Here is a 17,796-nt window from a genome sequence, read left to right on the forward strand (position 1 = left end):
TATTTTCTTTAGTGGAAAGTCCAAATCCCTTAGGTGACTCTGCAAATCTCAACAATTAAGGTCATAATAATTGTAATTAATAATAATTTAGGGCCCAGTCTAATTCCCAGTGAAGGCTTTTGACTTCACTCATATTAATGGTACATATTTGTTCTTTTCATTTGATGCTATTCCCAATGAAGTCGATCTGGATATTGTATTTGATTTCAGTTGGAGAAGGATTGAGCCTGTTTGTTCTTTTGGATTCTACGTTATATGGTTGTTAATCCATGATCTAACATAAAGTGGTCTAATGTTTTACTCTATTTTAAGTGTTTCTTAATCACATAATTGCATTATAGACAGTGTTAAAGGAGTATATTTTAAATGAGTCTGAATGGGGAGACATCTTGAAATTAAACATAAAATAATAGCATAGAAATCAAAGTTATTTTGAATTTTTCTTAAAAAAAATGACTAAGAAGGATGCATTTTGTAATTTCTCTATGCATTTTACTAGAGTAATTTTTACCAGAGTACTTATTTAATCCTTTTTGTTGTTTAGTTCTTGTCGAAGACTTGACCAAATATGTCTCTGCTTATGAAATATCTATTTTTTATTTATTTTTTTTTCTGCTCTGCTTGCTTCACCACTGCATTTACAGGATGATATGAACCTGTCTTGAGAACAGACTCTAGAGCTGTCTGAATTTTCAGTACAGCAAGTTTCTGACTCAGCTCATTATATCATCATTTCTGTGTAGCACGATTTCTCCTAATGGATATGCAAGGACATTTTGTGCTAAAATGCTGCAGATTTATTTGCTCTAGTCTGTATTTCTCCACCCTCCTTTTTGCTACTAAGCATTACTACTGTTGCCAACAAGATTCGCCCCCCTCCCATATTATATATCAACTCAACAGCATCTTTCACATTACAAATGAACAATTCTTAATATTTTCTGTTAGTGGATTTTGTGCTGAATTTTTTCATTCTCCTATCGGCATAAACATTTACTATATTAAAGCCCAAATCCCTTCCAGAAAGCGGGGTTCATCATGAGCACATGGATCTGCTTGTAGAACTGGATCCCAATGTATTCAATTTTTTCTGATATTAGTTTTACTGTATATTCTTATTTGAAATTTCTTTCTCCTATTTTATTGAAAGCATCATCAGTGGATTGCTTAATAATATAGAGCAAGATTGTGATCTTGTGTGGTTGCATGGGAGAAGAGGAGGGAACAAAAACCTTCCCTCAAGATTTGGACCATGACAAATTACATGAAAATGTGTATTTTCATATATTAATGACAGGCTAATTTGCAAAATAGATACCTAAGGTCAGATTCTTGATTCATACCCTAGCTTTTTTACAAGGCAGTTTGCCAGCAGTGCAGGGCTGCCATAAAGTACTTTTACAAGTATTGTGATGGGGGATAAGAGTTAGTGGAACAGGGTGTGCTTCTTTGCTCAGTAGGAGAAACATGGTTCTTTGTGGGATGGGTACAATTAGTGCCATCTGGACTCCACCCTAACTTGTGACCAGTGTTTGGCAGGTCTAGGAATGCAGGAGATGTACCATTTATTTTAGAGATGAGATGAATAAGAGGAATGTGACAAACTTACATAATATAATGAATAATTTAAAGAAGATAAGTCAGGAAATTGTATTTACTGTCTCTCAAAATTAAAGAACTGTGGGTATGTCTACACTACAAAGTTAGTTCAAACTAACGTCCGTTAGTTCGAACTAACTTTCATAGGCGCTACACTAGCGCTCTGTTAGTTCAAACTTAATTCGAACTAACGGAGCGCTTAGTTCGAACTAGGTAATCCTCATTCCACGAGGATTAAACCTAGTTCGAATTTACTAGTTTGAATTAAGGCCTGTGTAGCCCTTTAATTCGAACTAGTGGGAGGCTAGCCCTCCCCAGGTTTCCCTGGTGGCCATTCTGGCCAGCACCAGGGAAACTCTATGCCCCCCTCCCGGCCCCGGACCCCTTAAAGGGGCACGGGCTGGCTATGGTGCCCGTGCCAGGTGCAAGCCTGCCAGCACCCAGCCAACAGACCCTGCACCTGGCATGGATCGAGCCACCCACCCGATGCCCCCCAGCCCTCCCCCTCTTCCCGGGACCAGGCTGGCGGCTCCCGGGAGCTTGCCCAGGACTGCAAGAGTTGGGCACCCGCCTGGTCTAGTGCGGACATCGTGGACCTCATCCACGACCTCCGCACTAGGCACAGGAAAGTGGCCGGCTAGGTCAGGATAGCTGCCATCCTGGCCACCCAGGAGCAGGTGTGCATGAAAATCAAGGTGGTCCACTGAGACCCCTGACCCTGAGCCCTGAGCTTACAATGGCCGTCCTGGGTCAGACCAAAGGTCCATCTAGCCCAGTAGCCTGTCTGCTGACAGCAGCCAACCCTAGGGACCCTGGAGGGGATGGACCAAAGACAGTGACCAAGCCATTTGTTTCGTGCCATCCCTCTCCAGCCTTCCACAAACCTTGGGCAGGGACACCACTCCTACCCCCTGGCTAATACCACTCCATGGACCCAACCTCCATGACTTGATCTCACGTCCCTTTAAATTCTGTTCTAGTTGTAGCCTTCACAGCCTCCTGCAGCAAGGAGTTCCACAGGTTGACTCTTTGCTTTGTGAAGAACAACTTTCTGTTACTAGTTTGAAGCCTGCTACCCATTCCTTTCCTTTGGTGTCCTCTAGTCCTTCTTTATGGGAACTAATGAAGAACTTTTCTGTATGCACCGTCTCCACCCAACTCCTGCTTTTAGAGACCTCTATGCTGTCCCCCCTCCGTCTCCTCTTTTCTAAGCTGAAAAGTCCCAGTCTCTTTAGCCTCTCTTCATATGGGACCTGTTCCCAACCACTGATCATTTTAGTTGCCCTCCCCTCTCCCAGCCTCTCTCTTCCCCTCTCCCACCTCCTTTTCCCAGTCTCCCCCAGTTTTGTTCAATAAAGACAGATTCCATTTTTGAACACAATTGTCCTTTATTTTGTACATCAAGAAGAGGGGCTAGGGAAGGGTAAGTGGAAGGAGGTGAGGGAGGAATGGGGTACGCGCCCCCGATGGGGAGAACTAGGCTGGCTCTGCGGGCTTCTGGGGGTGGAAGCTCTCCTGCAGCCCCCCAATTGTCCCCTCTCCCCAGATGGCAGCCTGCGGCAAGTGCAGCCGGGCTGATGGCCGAGTGGTGTGATGTGCCCAATGTGGGTACTCTGGGCAATCCAAGCCAGGACTTGTTTGCAAGCGGGGCACCCAGAGAACTGTCTGTCCGGGGTGGGGGTCGGGACCCTTTAAGCACAGCCCTTGGCTAGCCTGAGACAGCATCTCCACACTCTAAGTCCTCCTCTGATGCCCTGCCGGCACTGCTTCCGGCCATCCTCAAGCCTGGTTCAGGGTCCACTTAATGTGGACGCGCTAGTTCGAATGAGCAAAACGCTAATTCGAACTAGTTTTTTAGTTTAGCTCCGTTAGTTCGAATTAGCTTAGTTCGAATTAACTAATTCGAACTAAGTTAGTTCGAATTAACGTTGTAGTGTAGACGTACCCAAAGACATTCAATGAAATTGAAAGATGGCAAATTTGAAACTGATAAGTGCATTTTCCTACAAATATATAATTAGCCCATGGAACTAATTGCTATAAGTGGGGCCACAACTCAGTAGGATTTTTAAAAAATGTCATTTTTTTATGGACAATTGGCCATCCAGACTCATGGTGGGTGGGGTGTGTGTGTGTGTGTCTGTCTGTGTAAAATATACAACCCCCATTCTTGTGGGTACAAGGTACCTGGTAACAAATGGGAAGACATTTTTATGGGGACAGTATGGCTATATCTACACTACAAAGAAAAGGTAGAAAAAGATATGCAAAATGCAAATCACAATTTGCGTATCTTTTTCCGCTTTTGTTTGGAAAGAGGCTTTTCCAAAATTTGTCATGTCTACATGGTGCAAAATTGTGGAAAAACCTGCTCTTTCAACACATCCCTTCTTCTTCATAGAATGAGGTTTACAGTGATGGCAAAAGAGCGTGTTCGCTTTTTCAAAAAAAATTTCCCAGTATCCTGGAAAAGAGCTGCAGTGTAGGCATAGGCTACGTTTCTCAACAGACTACTGCAGGGTTTCCTTGCAACTTCTTCTAAAGCAGCTAGTATTACAGAATGGAGGTGGGGATTTTGAGATTTACAAATGTATATGTTCTGATTTGGAATAGAAAATCCAAATTTCATAATTCTCCAAAACAGATATCTGAAAACAATTGTTAATGAAGAAGCAACATGATATTTCTTTGATTTTTTCTAAAAGTTTATGGTTGGCATTTTTCATGGCAGATATGTTCCTCAGAGTTTTATTTTGTTTTGGAAAAATATTAAGACACAGTATATCAGTTGTTTCCAAAAATAAGACTGGGAAAAATATATTGTTTTGCCAATATTACAAAATTCTGGGGATATTTGCTTTGTAAACCTCTATGTCTCTAGGTTTTGGACCAGAGTCTAGAAATCTGGTATGGAGGTGGATGCTGGTAACTTTTCATCCCCAGGAAAAAGTTTCCAGATTTGGACACAGCATAAGCTTTTGAAAATTGTTGCCCACTAGGTAGTCAACTTTGTAATATTTGAAAACCAGACACTCCAGCAGGCATGCTGGAACTCCCTTCAGGCCTCTTCCTCTCCTTAAGGCCCCACAACATGGGGTAGGAGGATCTTGCTCTCAGAGCCAGGACTAGAAGCTACAGACACCTGATGCATGTAGGAGGCAGCCCTGGCTGATTAGGGGCTGGCTTGGGTAGTTATACCATTCCTTCACTGACAGTAGTAACTAGACTTTGGGTAGTAGTGACTGGACAATGTCAAATCTTCTTTTCAACTTGACTTTCCAGTTGTAAACCAGGCAACTAGCCAACCTATAGACCACCCATGCTCAGTGGAAACATGTTAGAGCTTTCCACCTAAATTTCCTGAAGATTACACTGGGCATACTCTGGTCCGAGGCTGAGTAGGACTTCCTTGAAATTTCAGCTCTTAGATGCTGTGGTCCATGCAGTGCCAGGTCTAGGCCCTCAAATGAAAGCAAGAAGCCTGTCTCTCTTCTGCTTTCAGTGTCACTGCTGCTTAGCCCAAGGAGTGCGAAGGAGGAAGCTGCCTGATATAATAATTTTTTTCTGGAGTAGAGAATACAAGACCGGGTCCTGCACTTGTAATTGCATATATTATTATTAAGCATCATAATGATTAATTAATAAAATAATTTCTCTCTCTTTGTTCATTATATTAGATTTGTATATTTGTTTTTCAGATATGATTCTTGACCAACAAGTGAGCTCAGGGCAGCTCAGTGAAGATGTTCGTCACAGAGTACATGAAGCTTTACTGAAGCAGCACCACCATCAAAATCAGAAGAAGTTAAGCAACAGGATTCCAATTGTCAGATCCTTTGCTGACATTGGCAAGAAACAGTCTGAGCCTCACTCCATGGACAAAAATGGTAATGTGTCGTATTATTTTATGTTTCAGAAGCTTTTTAGAGTCTATATTTTTTCCATCTGAGCCTAATGTATCCTGCTGCTGTATCCACAGAAGTCAAAGTGTGGTTCTGATTTGAAAAGGGGCTATATAAAAATGTCAGCTTTTATTTCACACAGCTGCCCCTTGCACATGTTCACAGACATAGCTGTTCTATTTAGTTACAGGGCTATGTGTTTACTACTTTTTACTCTTGTTAACTATGGAGAATCAACGTCACTGATAGAGTGAGCTAAATGATGATGCATGAAGTTAAAGGAAATTAACTTGTCTTTTAGATTTTTAGGCTGAGTTTGCAGTGCTGGCAGTTGGATAAAGTTCCTATTTTTTCACTAATAAATTTAAAGCCGTTGAGACAAAATAAACATACATCCCAACACTGTTGTTTTTATAGAGTTACTTTTCACAAACTTGAATTACAAGGGAGAAAAAAGGAGGGAAGGCAATGCAGTACTTCAGTGGAAACAGTTTGGTTATGATAAATTTTTAAGAACAGGCTACACTATTTCTAGCATGCTAACTCAATGATAGCTAGCACAAATTGGTGCAATTTACACCTTCCCACTTGACGTGTAAACATGTCCTAAGATACGCTTCAGCTGTGATACTAATCAGTATATGATCATATATTTGAGTAAAAGACCAAAGCAGTATGGTGATAATTTGTTATGCACAAGATATTCCAAGGATATTATGGAACCTAAAATTTCTGCCCTGGCTTCTGACCTGCACCAACACTATGAGTCTTCTAATTCACAATGCAGTAGAGCTACTCTTTTTCCAAAGCAGGACTACCCTTGAGTGGAGGCCCTGTAAGATTTCCAAGTCTAAATTCTTCTTTAGGGTGGGAATTTTAGACCTGGAAGGTTGAATGTAATTTCATCTGAAGAGGACATTAAACAGGAAGATAATTTCTGTGTGATGGAATAAGGAATTGAAAATAATTTATTTTGCGGGTAGGATAGAATCCCCATTTTAATTGACGTTTGTGTCTATTTTCCATGCGTGCACAAGAGAAAGGCTAAATAGACCATTTTCAACTATGCTTCCTTTCTTAATATAACTTTCTGTGCATGTTAATATAAGTTTGTTCGTGGCTTTAAATAAGTATTCTTCAGAATATGAATGTGAACATTAACAAAATTATTGCTTTAATGTTCCTGAGTCTCAATTTCAGCTGTGGGTGGGAGGAAACTTTTCCACTGTTCCTGCATTCCATCATCCCTGCTGCAATCAGTAACTAGGGAATTCTCAGGACTTCCCTAGCAAATGAACAGTAGGAAAGTAATGCTGTTTAGTCTCCAGAGCATGCTTGCTAAAAAAGCCCTGAGATCTGTTGAAATGTGACCAGTCCCAGTTCAGGAATCTTTCCTGCCAATGAGTTAAAGATGGGGTAGCAAACAAACCCTACATATCCTAATTTTGTCCAGATTCCATGTGAGTCTTATTTAATCCCCAGTTAAGGAAAACACCTGTGTCCAGGACAGATATTAAACATATTATGATTGCCATTAAACCTGTGCTTAATTCCAACTGAAGTCCATGTACTTAAGTGCTGCTTTGAAGAAAAATATACATGCTTAAGTGCTTTGTAAACTGGGCTCTGCGATCTAGCAATTGGAACTTCCTGATCTTGTGTGAGAAGCACAGACCATTTTCATTATCTTAGTTATATTCATTTTAAAATTGTAAAAATATCCTTAGCAATATTTATACAAAGGCAAATCATCTTTGTGCCCAAGTAATAGTGATACTGCCAAGCATGCTGTTTAGCAGTCCAATGCAGTTCAAGATATCTGTTTCAAGATAAATAAGATTGTCCATTAACCTGTCACTCTCCTTGTCTGCCTTTCCAAAGCAGAAAAAAGGTCCCCATGTTAAAGTTGAGCTTTATTGAAATGTTTACTTCTGATTCTATAGTTATTAAATTGATACCCTGTGTATGTTCAGATTATTGGAAATTTGATGTGTTTCTTCTTTAGCTTTAGCACATCTTAGAAAGAAAAGGACAAAATTATTCTAGATCTTCTGCTCTAAAGCCATTTGTTGGTTGATTGGTTTATTGGTTGGTTTTCTCCTGATGGCCATAGAGCCCTAGTGCAGCTGTGCCACAGCTAGTATAACAGTCTGAATGCTGTAGTGGGAGCTGCTATCTCTGTGCTCCATTTGAAAGAAAAGGGGAGTGGAGAGCGGAAAGCAGAGAGCTGTTGAGTAGGTTGACATGGTCTCAGGCTCATTGGCTCCTATCCATCCCTCCTTCTTGTAGAATGCTGCCTAAGATACTAAATGGCATGCATGGCCTTTCACATGTCTTTGGCAGTTTGGCTGCCTTTAGAACCTTGCCCAAGGACAGGATGACCCGTTTTGAGAAGTTTGAGCTTTCACTTCTTGCCTTTTTCCAGCAAAATGCCCAGACACACCCCTTTCTTTGTAACTACAACACCTGCTTGAGAGACTTGCCTTTTCCCTTAGGGCTTTCTGTTCCCCTACTCTCTGGCATATGTAAGTAAGATGAGGGCTAAATCTAGTTCTTGCAGTCTGTGAATGATGTATGCCTTTTCCTGCTGGCTGAAGCTGATAATTTCTCTTTAGAAGTCTGTTTTAAAACTTAGAGCAGTTGTGAAGGCGCTCTTATCATTAGAATGGTGGCTCAGAACTGAACTGTAAAAACTAAAGTTCAGTAAACTAAATTTGTTGTAACCTTTCCCCCAACAACACCTAGCACTCAGACAAAAACACCTTATAGTAATGTCAGGCATGTGCAGTAAAAAAAAAAAGTCTTTGCTTCCTGAGGACAGCTTTATATACTTTGTATGAGTGTAAAAATGTTATAACCAATTGTAAGGTATGAAAGTGCCTTTTTCTCCCACAACCTCAAAATCCTGTTAAAATAGCTGTATAATTTATTTTATGATTATGTATACTTTTTGGAGCAAAGGCTTGATTACACAAAAGCTTTGTCATCTCTTCTGAGGAGAACAAACAGATCTCCTGAGGCAGTCTTAGTGATCCCCTCCATTTTTCTCCTTTTACTCTTCTAGTCCTCACAGGCCGAATGTCTCTAAACCAAGAAGAAAGGGATGCAGCTCTTTTCAGAGTCCATCAATTCTGATCCAGTGATGATCAAAGAGAAATAAATATAGCAATGCCACACCTTTGTCCCAGAACCTTGTCCCATGTTCTGCTGAGACAGTGGAAATCCACCAGTCCAGAATCTGCCCAAAGAGGGCAAGTGAAGGTTTTTCTTGGTGTAATTTTAGCACCTTTGTGGCCAAGGTGCAGTCCTCTCTGCAGGCTGCTCCAGTGGGGAACCCTCCTTCCACCCTTGGGGCGCACGTTCCAGAGTAACTCCCTCTCCTCCCCCCTCAGAGTAAACATGCACCATACTTCCCCAATAGTACAAGAAATATGGGTAAAGGAAATAGTTATTAAACGAGGGATGAATGGAGAGAAATGTTCTACTTCTCACAGCCCCATACAGCACTGGGTGACTGTGATTCTGGGTCTGGTTTGTCCTTCTCAGGTGATTCCAGGTGTGGTGCATATCCAGGCTTCTATCCTGGGACATCTCTGGTCAGCCGCTTTGTTCTTCCTAAACTTTGGGCGGGTTCTCAACTGCTTTGCTATGGGAGAGGCTACTCACTATAGGGCCCTTGTCTGGAGCTGCCAACGCTGATGTCTCTGAAACTTTCCCTACATTGATTCCTCCTCCTCTTTGGAAAAAACAGCATTTCCTATGCCTCTGGATGTGGTTTTAAAGGTCCATGCTTTCTAAACCCCGGTTGGTTACACTAACATAAGGGAATCCTTAAACAGTGTAAAGATGGCATACTGCTGTGTGACTGCAGCAACTAACGTAACTTATAAAGCCACTAGGCTCAGGATTGGGACATGGAAAGATGGTTTAGATATACCATTTCCCCACCCTATGCCAGTTTCTTGGTGCAGTTAACCATTCAAACCCTTCTCTCTTGGGTGTCTGCAAATGCTAGCTTGGCAGCATGCCCAGCCTAAGGTATCTTGGAAGTAAAGGCCTGAAATCATAACTCAAACTCTCATCCCCTGTAGGGGACAACCTATTGTGTCCTCTCTAGACCATCAGGATGGTATTACTAGAAGATATTTGTGCCTATGTTTTTCCTCTGTTCTTCTTTGTGTAAATCTCTCAGACCTTCTATTTAATTTTCTTTGTATAGACTAGTAGTATCTTTTGTTTATAATGGCTTTTCTTCACATCCTCTTCAGGGCTAAAATGTCAGGATGCTATGGATTTACCATGCATTTTTAATGCTGCCATGCTGTGTTTAACTTTCACTTTTCATTAAGCATCAAAACTGTGAGAATTAAAAGCCTGCTTTTGATGTTCCAATAAAAAAATGACACTCAAATTTGGCATAACAACAGCAAAAATTATTTTTAAAAAGGCTTAGTTTGACACTGAATGCCCAGAATGGAGGGTGGAAAAGAATTTCAGAGAAAATACTTTTAAAGCCAGTGGGATTTTAAAATATATTATCTTTTGCTATTACTGAGTCTTTTTTTCCAGATTGTGTTTGGAATGCTATGTAATACATATTTTTAGTGAGATTAATAGAATTCTCATCCTGATGTTTGAGAATTATATAAGTAAATACCTATGTATCAAGATGATGGCATATCTCCAAAAGATTAGCTTTGACTAGATACACCACTTCTGTGTTATTAAGGAATGGTAACAAATATTCCTGGAGGCTTCTGCACTTTTGTACAGGTTTCTGCAATGCAGAATGTAAACATACATTTTTGTTGCATCAGGCTCACGCAGAGAGAACAAGTAATGCGAGTTTCATGATAGTATAGTTAGTCAACAAAATCAGATGATGACATAATTCTGATAGTAAATGTAAACAATAGTTTTCAAAAATGTTTGCAATTTCCCACCCCTCGGTTCTGACTAGTGGTACACCTTTAACCTCTACATTTGGAGATGTACCTGTTGTCACTCACATTGAGCAAAGACTTGTGCTAATGTAGCTGCAGCTGCACAAGTCACAGCAAGGACTAGCCAATGTTAGTACATGGCTAGGTTCTCAGAAGGGATCGTATTCAGGACAGCTAGCTCCTCTCACCACTTGCACTGCTGCAACTTCATTCCAGTTTTAGTGTGCTAACTTGATCAGAGCTAATATGCATATATGATTCCTTTCTCATTGAGATGAGAATCACAACCCCAGATGTAAGAATTGGGAAACCTCTTGCTGCTGTAATTTACAGACCAACAGGTGAGGAAAGAAATGTAGAAGGTCAAGTAATTAACAGTTAGTGTAAGAAGGTGTACATTACAATAGTCCTTTTCATACACATTAACATACACAATGTTTCATCTTCTTTCCCTATGTGTGTTGTTTACACCAACTGAGATGGAGTCAGTCACACCCATTTATCAATATTCAATTTATATCACCTCTAAATTTTACACAAATAAGACCTTGTGGAGCTGTAACTATCATATTCCCTGCTAATCAGCACGGTAGGGAATCTGTAACATAACGTGTAAGTCAAAGTAGTCTCTATTTTACTTTACCGTATGCCTTCTTACGCCTTCTTCTAGCTCCCTAGCTTGCAAATTTAATCAGTTCTGATCTCCTTGTACTTGCTATAATGGATGTAAGTGAATATAGTGGAGCTGCTGCATTAGTGTAAAGGGGTCTGATTTATGTACCACTTTTGAATTTGGCCTTGAGATTATAAATTACTATTCCACGTGTTGTGTGTTTACGTTATTTTCATGCCAGTTTCATCATCTTGTATCTGCAGTTAAGCATCATTGTCTAAATTCAGTGCATATATAAAGCTGACTACACTGAGGTCAATAGAGTCCTCTGTTTACACCAATGGTGAAATTGGCTCTAAGGATTCTGATCCTATATTCCTTGCCTGTTCAAGACACCCAGTAACTTAAATGAGAGTTTTTAGATGCACATGTAATATGGGATCAAATTCTTAATAGATTTCTTTTTATCTGTATAACCAATACAGCTGGACCCAACAATAGTGTTTTAAAATTAAATGATCTAATATTGTATTTCATATTTGACATGCAGTCTTTTCAAGCTAAGTTTACTCTAGTCTTATTATCCACAGCTTTCTCATGATATTGATATAAGGCTCACCCAATTCTTAAACATTGTCACCCAATATTTGTTCTTTCTTTCTCCATTATGTTCCTTGTACCCATGATTAAATGTATAATCTACATATATGCAATTGTGTCATTCATCTTTATATTTCTTTATTTTGCTCTGTCTTTGTTGTGTCTGTCTCTAACAGGCTCATCTCATCTCTGTACCTCCCTCATCTCCTACCCTTTGGGTTCTGTAAGCTCCTTGAAGGTTTGAGAGGTAGTATAAAAATGTATCTTGCTTGGGTTTCAGATCAATTGAAATGTACATCCATGTTTTCGTCTAGCATGCAACTTTTTCCTGTAGGCTATTAATCAATATTTAAGGCCTTTATCAAATACTGTAATAATTTCATAAGAGAATCCTACATTTTTATGGTCATTATTTGGAACAAAGATGGAATATCTGAGACTAGAAATCATTATTTTATAAACACATATTCTTATATCAGTTGAGAAAGTAGCAAACCACAACATTTTGCTTAGACGTGCATGAAAACACAAACATATTTTCATGAGGTTCATGTCTAATGTTATGAAGATTCATAATCTGGCTTCCTCTGCTTCTTCTCATAAGAAGTATTTTCAAAGGGCAACAAAGTCTACCCTCAGCTGTTAGGTACAATGGGAATGGCAGTTAGTTCATGGTGGTTAAGAATATATTTTCCTTACAAATACTGTAGCTAAAAGCTGATTTTTAAACTACATTTGACTTTATAATACTCTGACCAAAATCTGACCCTAATTTACTTAATACATTGTTACTATTTATACCTTTGCTTTCTAGTCTCCTTAGTTGTGAGTCAATTTAGATCTGAAAGTTGGTAACTAGTAAAAAGTCTCAGGTAAAAGGCCCTGAATTGGACACCCAAAACAGTGAAGCACTAATGAATGGAAAGGAATACTGTAGCTTGTTGTATTTTTTGTAAATATTTAGGGTTTATGAAGCCCCATATATGATTTGCCTTCATTTCTGTTAGTTATACCTTGTTCTTTTGTGCTTATTGTGGTTACTGTGCTTATTGTGGTAGATTTTGCCTTTCTTTGGATAAAGACAAGGTTTCCCGGATAAAAACAATATAATATTGAATACCAAAATATTGGAACGCCGTAGTGTATTCTAACTTAAATTTTCTTTCTGAAACTCTGATTTTTTACTTGGTGTGATTAGTAAGTTTTCTCAAAATACTGAATTCTCAAATATCTTTTAATATAAGCATGTTTCAATGCAATATAAAAATGGATCTCACTTTAATTTCTTTTTATATATAATAGGCTTGGTTTTGCATGAAAGAATCTTTATTGTGAATTATTGTTATTTCCAAAATCTGAGCATGTTTATCTACTGTATGTGTTTTTAAAGTCTTTTTTTAAGTGTTTTACATGATTTTATGTAAAAAAATGATTAGCTTTAAAGATAAAAGAAAGACTTTAAAAACACATACAGTAGATAAACATGCTCAGATTTTGGAAATAACGAAATCTGAGCATGTTTATCTACTGTATGTGTTTTTAAAATCTTTCTTTTATCTTTAAAGCTAATCATTTTTACATAAAATCATGAAGTATATTTCATTGTTTTGGTGTTGGCATTTTAATTAAATAGATAACACCTACAGCCCATATAAACATGAGTTTATCTGTTGAAATGTTTAAGTTCCTTAGTGTATATGCTGAGTATTTTACTTATAGAGCATGTTACAGTTGATTGACAGATGCATGCTTTAGAAAATCTGCAGTTATCTTTAATGACTTCTCAAATACAAGACTATAATGATTGGAATGTGTGGTACATATCTAGGCATTGATACCATCATTAGGTTTGTAAGAGTTCTATTTGCACTCCAAGAATGAAATTCTGGTTGCCCCCCATCCCTGCACAATAAATACCAAGTACAAAGAAAAGTGTTTGGCATGACAGAGATAGGCAGGTGTTCCTCTAGAGGAGCAGTGGAATCATCCTCTTCTACCTGAAGACAGAACATGGATCAGCAGCATGAATGTGACTGTTGCTGTGGTTAGTGGGTCACAGTTGTGGCTTGTTCCCACCATTCCCATTTACCAAATCACAATACTGCCAACCCTATGTGTTCAAATATAACAAGTCAGACCTTCCCCCCAAATTAAATACATGGCATTCTCTTTATTTGCTAGTGGATCTTCAGCTTAGAGGGTCTACTTGATTTGTATTTTCTGAGTTTCCCCTCAGCTCTGAGGGCTAGCAACTTACTATTTTACTTGAATGAAGGCCAAGAGTGTCATGAAATCATTTGTTTCCCTGTTGCTTTAGCATATGTGCAAATAAAAGATAAAGTGTTGTATCAGTATACAAAAAGAATAGAAGCCATTCAGAAACTCCACATACTGAGTGGGGCCTGTGTTTCCTGTTGCGTGCATTTCTGTTCCCATAGGGAGTTCGTAGGCACAATAGTTAAATGTTCAGTCCATTGAAAATTGATATTACATTAGCTGGGGTAGAGGCTGTCTACACTTTGACTCGGAGGTGGGGTTCCCCTCTTGAGAATTCATATTCACTGCATCTCTCATGGAATCTTAGAAATTGAAGTCTAGAAGGGAGCCTGAAAAGTCATCAAATTCAACTCCTTGTCCTGTGGCAGGACCAAATAAACACAAACTTTACCTAATATTTAACCTAAATCTCCCTGGCTGCAGATAAAGCCTTTAATTTATTTTCCTATTTTTGATGGACATGGAGAACAACTGATTACCAACCTCTTTATAGCAGCCCTTAACTTATTTGCAAATGGTTATCAGGTTCCTTCCCTCACTCTTACTTCTCTCCCCCTCCCCCAGTCTTTTTTTCAATACTAAATATGCCCAGTTTATAGGTCAGGTATTCTAAACCTTTTATCATTTTTGTTGATTCTCAGACTTTTGTACTGGTGACTCCTTTCACATAGCAAGCCTCCACGCATGGCCTCTTTATAAATTAAATATATTTTAAGTGTGTTTTTAACACCATTACATTTTGGAGGTAAAGCAGGGATTGGGACGGAGGCTGACAGCTCATGACTTCCCATATAATAACTTTATGACATCCTGAGGGGTCCTGACCCCAAGTTTGAAAGCTCCTTCACTGGAAACTCCAGTTTGTACACATTCTTTCTAAAGAGTGGTGCCCAGAATTGAACACAGTATGCTAGCTGAGGCCTAAGCAGTGCCAAGTAAACTGGGACAATTACTTCCCAGGTTTCACGTACAATACTACTATTAATACATCTCAGTTTGATTTTTTTTTTGCACTTAATCATATTGCTGATTCTCATTCAATTTGTGATCCACTATGTCCACAGATTCTTTTCAGCAGTACTATTATCTAGCCAGTTAGACCATATTCTGTAGGTGTATATTGAATTTTTCCTTCCTAAGTGAAATACTTTGCACTTGTTTTAAGGGAATTTCCTCTTGTTGAATTCAGACTAATTTTCCAGTTTGTCAAGATAATTTACATTCTAGTGCTGTCTTCCTAAGTGCTTGTAGCTCTTCCCATATAGATGTTGTCTGCAGATTTTATAAGCATACTCTACACATTGTTAGCCAAGTCATTAATGAAAATATTGCATAGCATTGGACCCAGAACTGATTCCTGTGGGATTCCAGTAGATCCCAGTTTGATAGGGAACCATTGAATAACTAATCTCTAAATATAGTCTTTCAACTGATTGTACACACATTTTAGTAATTTCATCTAAGTAAGGTTATGCCTTATCACCCCATTGCCTTCCAGGTGCTTACAGATCATTTACTAATTTGTGCTAGTATCTTTCCAGATATCAAAGTTAGGTACACTGGTCTGTAATTCCTCAAGTCCTTTTTTTCTACCTTTTTAAATTTAGATATTTAAATTTTTGCCCTTCTCCATGGAGAAAGAGAGGTAGACCTCGAATGTAGCTGTGGCAGCACAAGTGGTGGGATGGACTAGCCATCCCAAATATATGCCTAGGGTCTTGGATGGGTACATGCTTGGGGCAGGCAGTCACTCCATCAGTTTGTACTGCTGCAGCAACACTCTCTTGCTCCTTGAGAACTGGAGCAGATATTTCTCTTAGAACTGGGAATCACCTCCCTCAACTCAATGAGTAGGCATACACTTGTGTGAAAAATATACATCTGCACTATAGCAGTTATAACAGTCTGCACAGTGGGTCCATGTTCTTTGTGTTGGAGGGATGATTTTGTTTCTCCTGCCAAACATCTCTCCTCCCATTTACTTCATCTTTGTACAAGGTCCAGAATTTAGTTAAAGAATTGCATTTCAGTTTTCATTTTATGGATTAGCAATACAAATGTAAATACTAAATTATGAAAAAGGTTAAGATCTCTCTTTGTCTCTGTGTCTCCCTCTCTCACACACATACATAACGTGGATGCTAGTATCTGTAATAATACACATTTCCTGTTTGCCTAGAAAATAATGAAGTAGTCCATGACACATAATTATCACAGCATTATTTCCCTGAATTTGAAGGGATTATTGTTTTTAAGTTACAGATCTAAATTGTACATTCTCTTGTACCCTTAGGATCCCAACCAAATCATTAGGATTGTGTGATATAACTGAATGCAGAATCTGGCCTAGACATTTTGCAGTATTCCTCTTTCCTATGTTACATATGCTTCCAAGTTATGAAATTCTTCCCTGAGTAATGTAAATCACTGGAGATTTTTGTATTATACTGTATTTATTCTTCATGCAGTCTATTACGGTGAAATTCATTCATGTCCACACAAAGCCCAACTGTATTTAGGATACCTTTAGCACTTAGTAAGAGCTTAAAATGTGACTTAAGAAGCGCAGAGGCTTTTTGCTGGGCCTTTCCTCAAGTGTGCATTTGACTTTAATATAATATTTTTAAAAAAGGCAGCACAGGATCACCAGAGAGTTTTATAGTACATTACTGAAATCACCAGAATGGTACAGAAGTTGAATTCATATAAACAATGGTTTTCTAATCAAAAGAAGTTGAACACTATTGTCTGGGAGGGCTATGCTCCAAAATAAATGTAGTATAATACTGTGGCTAGTAAACCTGATGTCAAAATCCATTAATACATAGTAAAATGCAGTAATATATAATATGAAGTTTTTTTTAATTAATTTTGAGACTGGCAAATTGAATGGCTGCTAATTAACAGCTTGCCCATTCATAACCAAATATTTGCAACTAGTCGTGGGAGAACCATTTAGAAAAATTGTAGATGTTCCCATGAAATATTTGTAGAGATTAGAATTCTCTTAAAATGCTTGTATTATGGGAAAATTTTCAAATTACAATAATCCAGTGATTTTTATCATATGAAAGTAGAATAAAATATCTCAGAATTGTAACCTGCTTGTTTAGATTCATCTGCTTGAGTTCTCTGTCTGTCTGTCTGTCTGGAATAGAGTTCATCACATATCAGAATTCTCATCCCATCACAAATTGCAATATTTTCAAATGTGTTTTAGAAATATATCCATTTTCCTATGGAAAACTTCATTTTTGTGGAAATCCCATTTTCTGTCCAATAACTGTTTCAAGTGATAGTGCCTGCCAGTTCTCATTGGAATTCTCATTGATTGTGGCAGAAAGCTGGACGATTTTTCTTGGTCTAGGGTTATGATACTTGTATAGCTTTCCTGCAGAACTTGATCCTGCAAGTTGCTTAGCATTTTTTGAATGGCACCTGAGAGTATTTAGGGTCAGAATTAGTCACCTAATGATGATATGGGGATTTTCAAGAGTGCCTAAGATTAGCTGCTTATCTCTGGAGTATCTAAGTAACTGCATCTTTAGGCTAGGGATGCTTATCAGATAGTCAACAAGTCACTCCTGCCCCCATGCTGCCTCTATCAGAAAGAGGCATCAAGGGGGGGGGGGAAGGAGAAGAAAGGGTACTTCAAAGCAGCAGTGCAACGTAGCCAGACCCCAGGCTCCACACAGTGCTGCCGCTTTGAAACATCGCTTGCAGCTCAGGGCCAGCTGGAGTGACCCTATGCTGCACATGGCATTTCAAATCAGCAGTGCCGCGTGGAGCCTAGGATCAGCTGGGGACTCCACCGCTGACCCCTGGCTCCATGCGGTGCTGCCACTTTGAAATGCTGTGGGGA

At 39.0% G+C, this 17,796-nt stretch overlaps 1 protein-coding gene across 4 annotated transcripts in view; it reads left to right on the top strand.

Moving 5' to 3' along the window:
• Positions 1 to 17,796, top strand: part of SLC4A10 (solute carrier family 4 member 10) — a 308,999-nt gene that overhangs the window by 190,644 nt on the left and 100,559 nt on the right. For all 4 annotated transcript variants that reach the window (XM_075933502.1, XM_014569435.3, XM_075933501.1 and 1 more), the window contains exon 6: positions 5,298 to 5,486. In XM_075933502.1, the coding sequence (XP_075789617.1) occupies positions 5,298 to 5,486 (189 nt within the window). The remainder of the gene's footprint in view (positions 1 to 5,297; positions 5,487 to 17,796) is intronic.

This window comes from Pelodiscus sinensis, chromosome 7 (genome assembly GCF_049634645.1).
Source record: "Pelodiscus sinensis isolate JC-2024 chromosome 7, ASM4963464v1, whole genome shotgun sequence".
Lineage (NCBI taxonomy): Eukaryota > Metazoa > Chordata > Testudines > Trionychidae > Pelodiscus > Pelodiscus sinensis.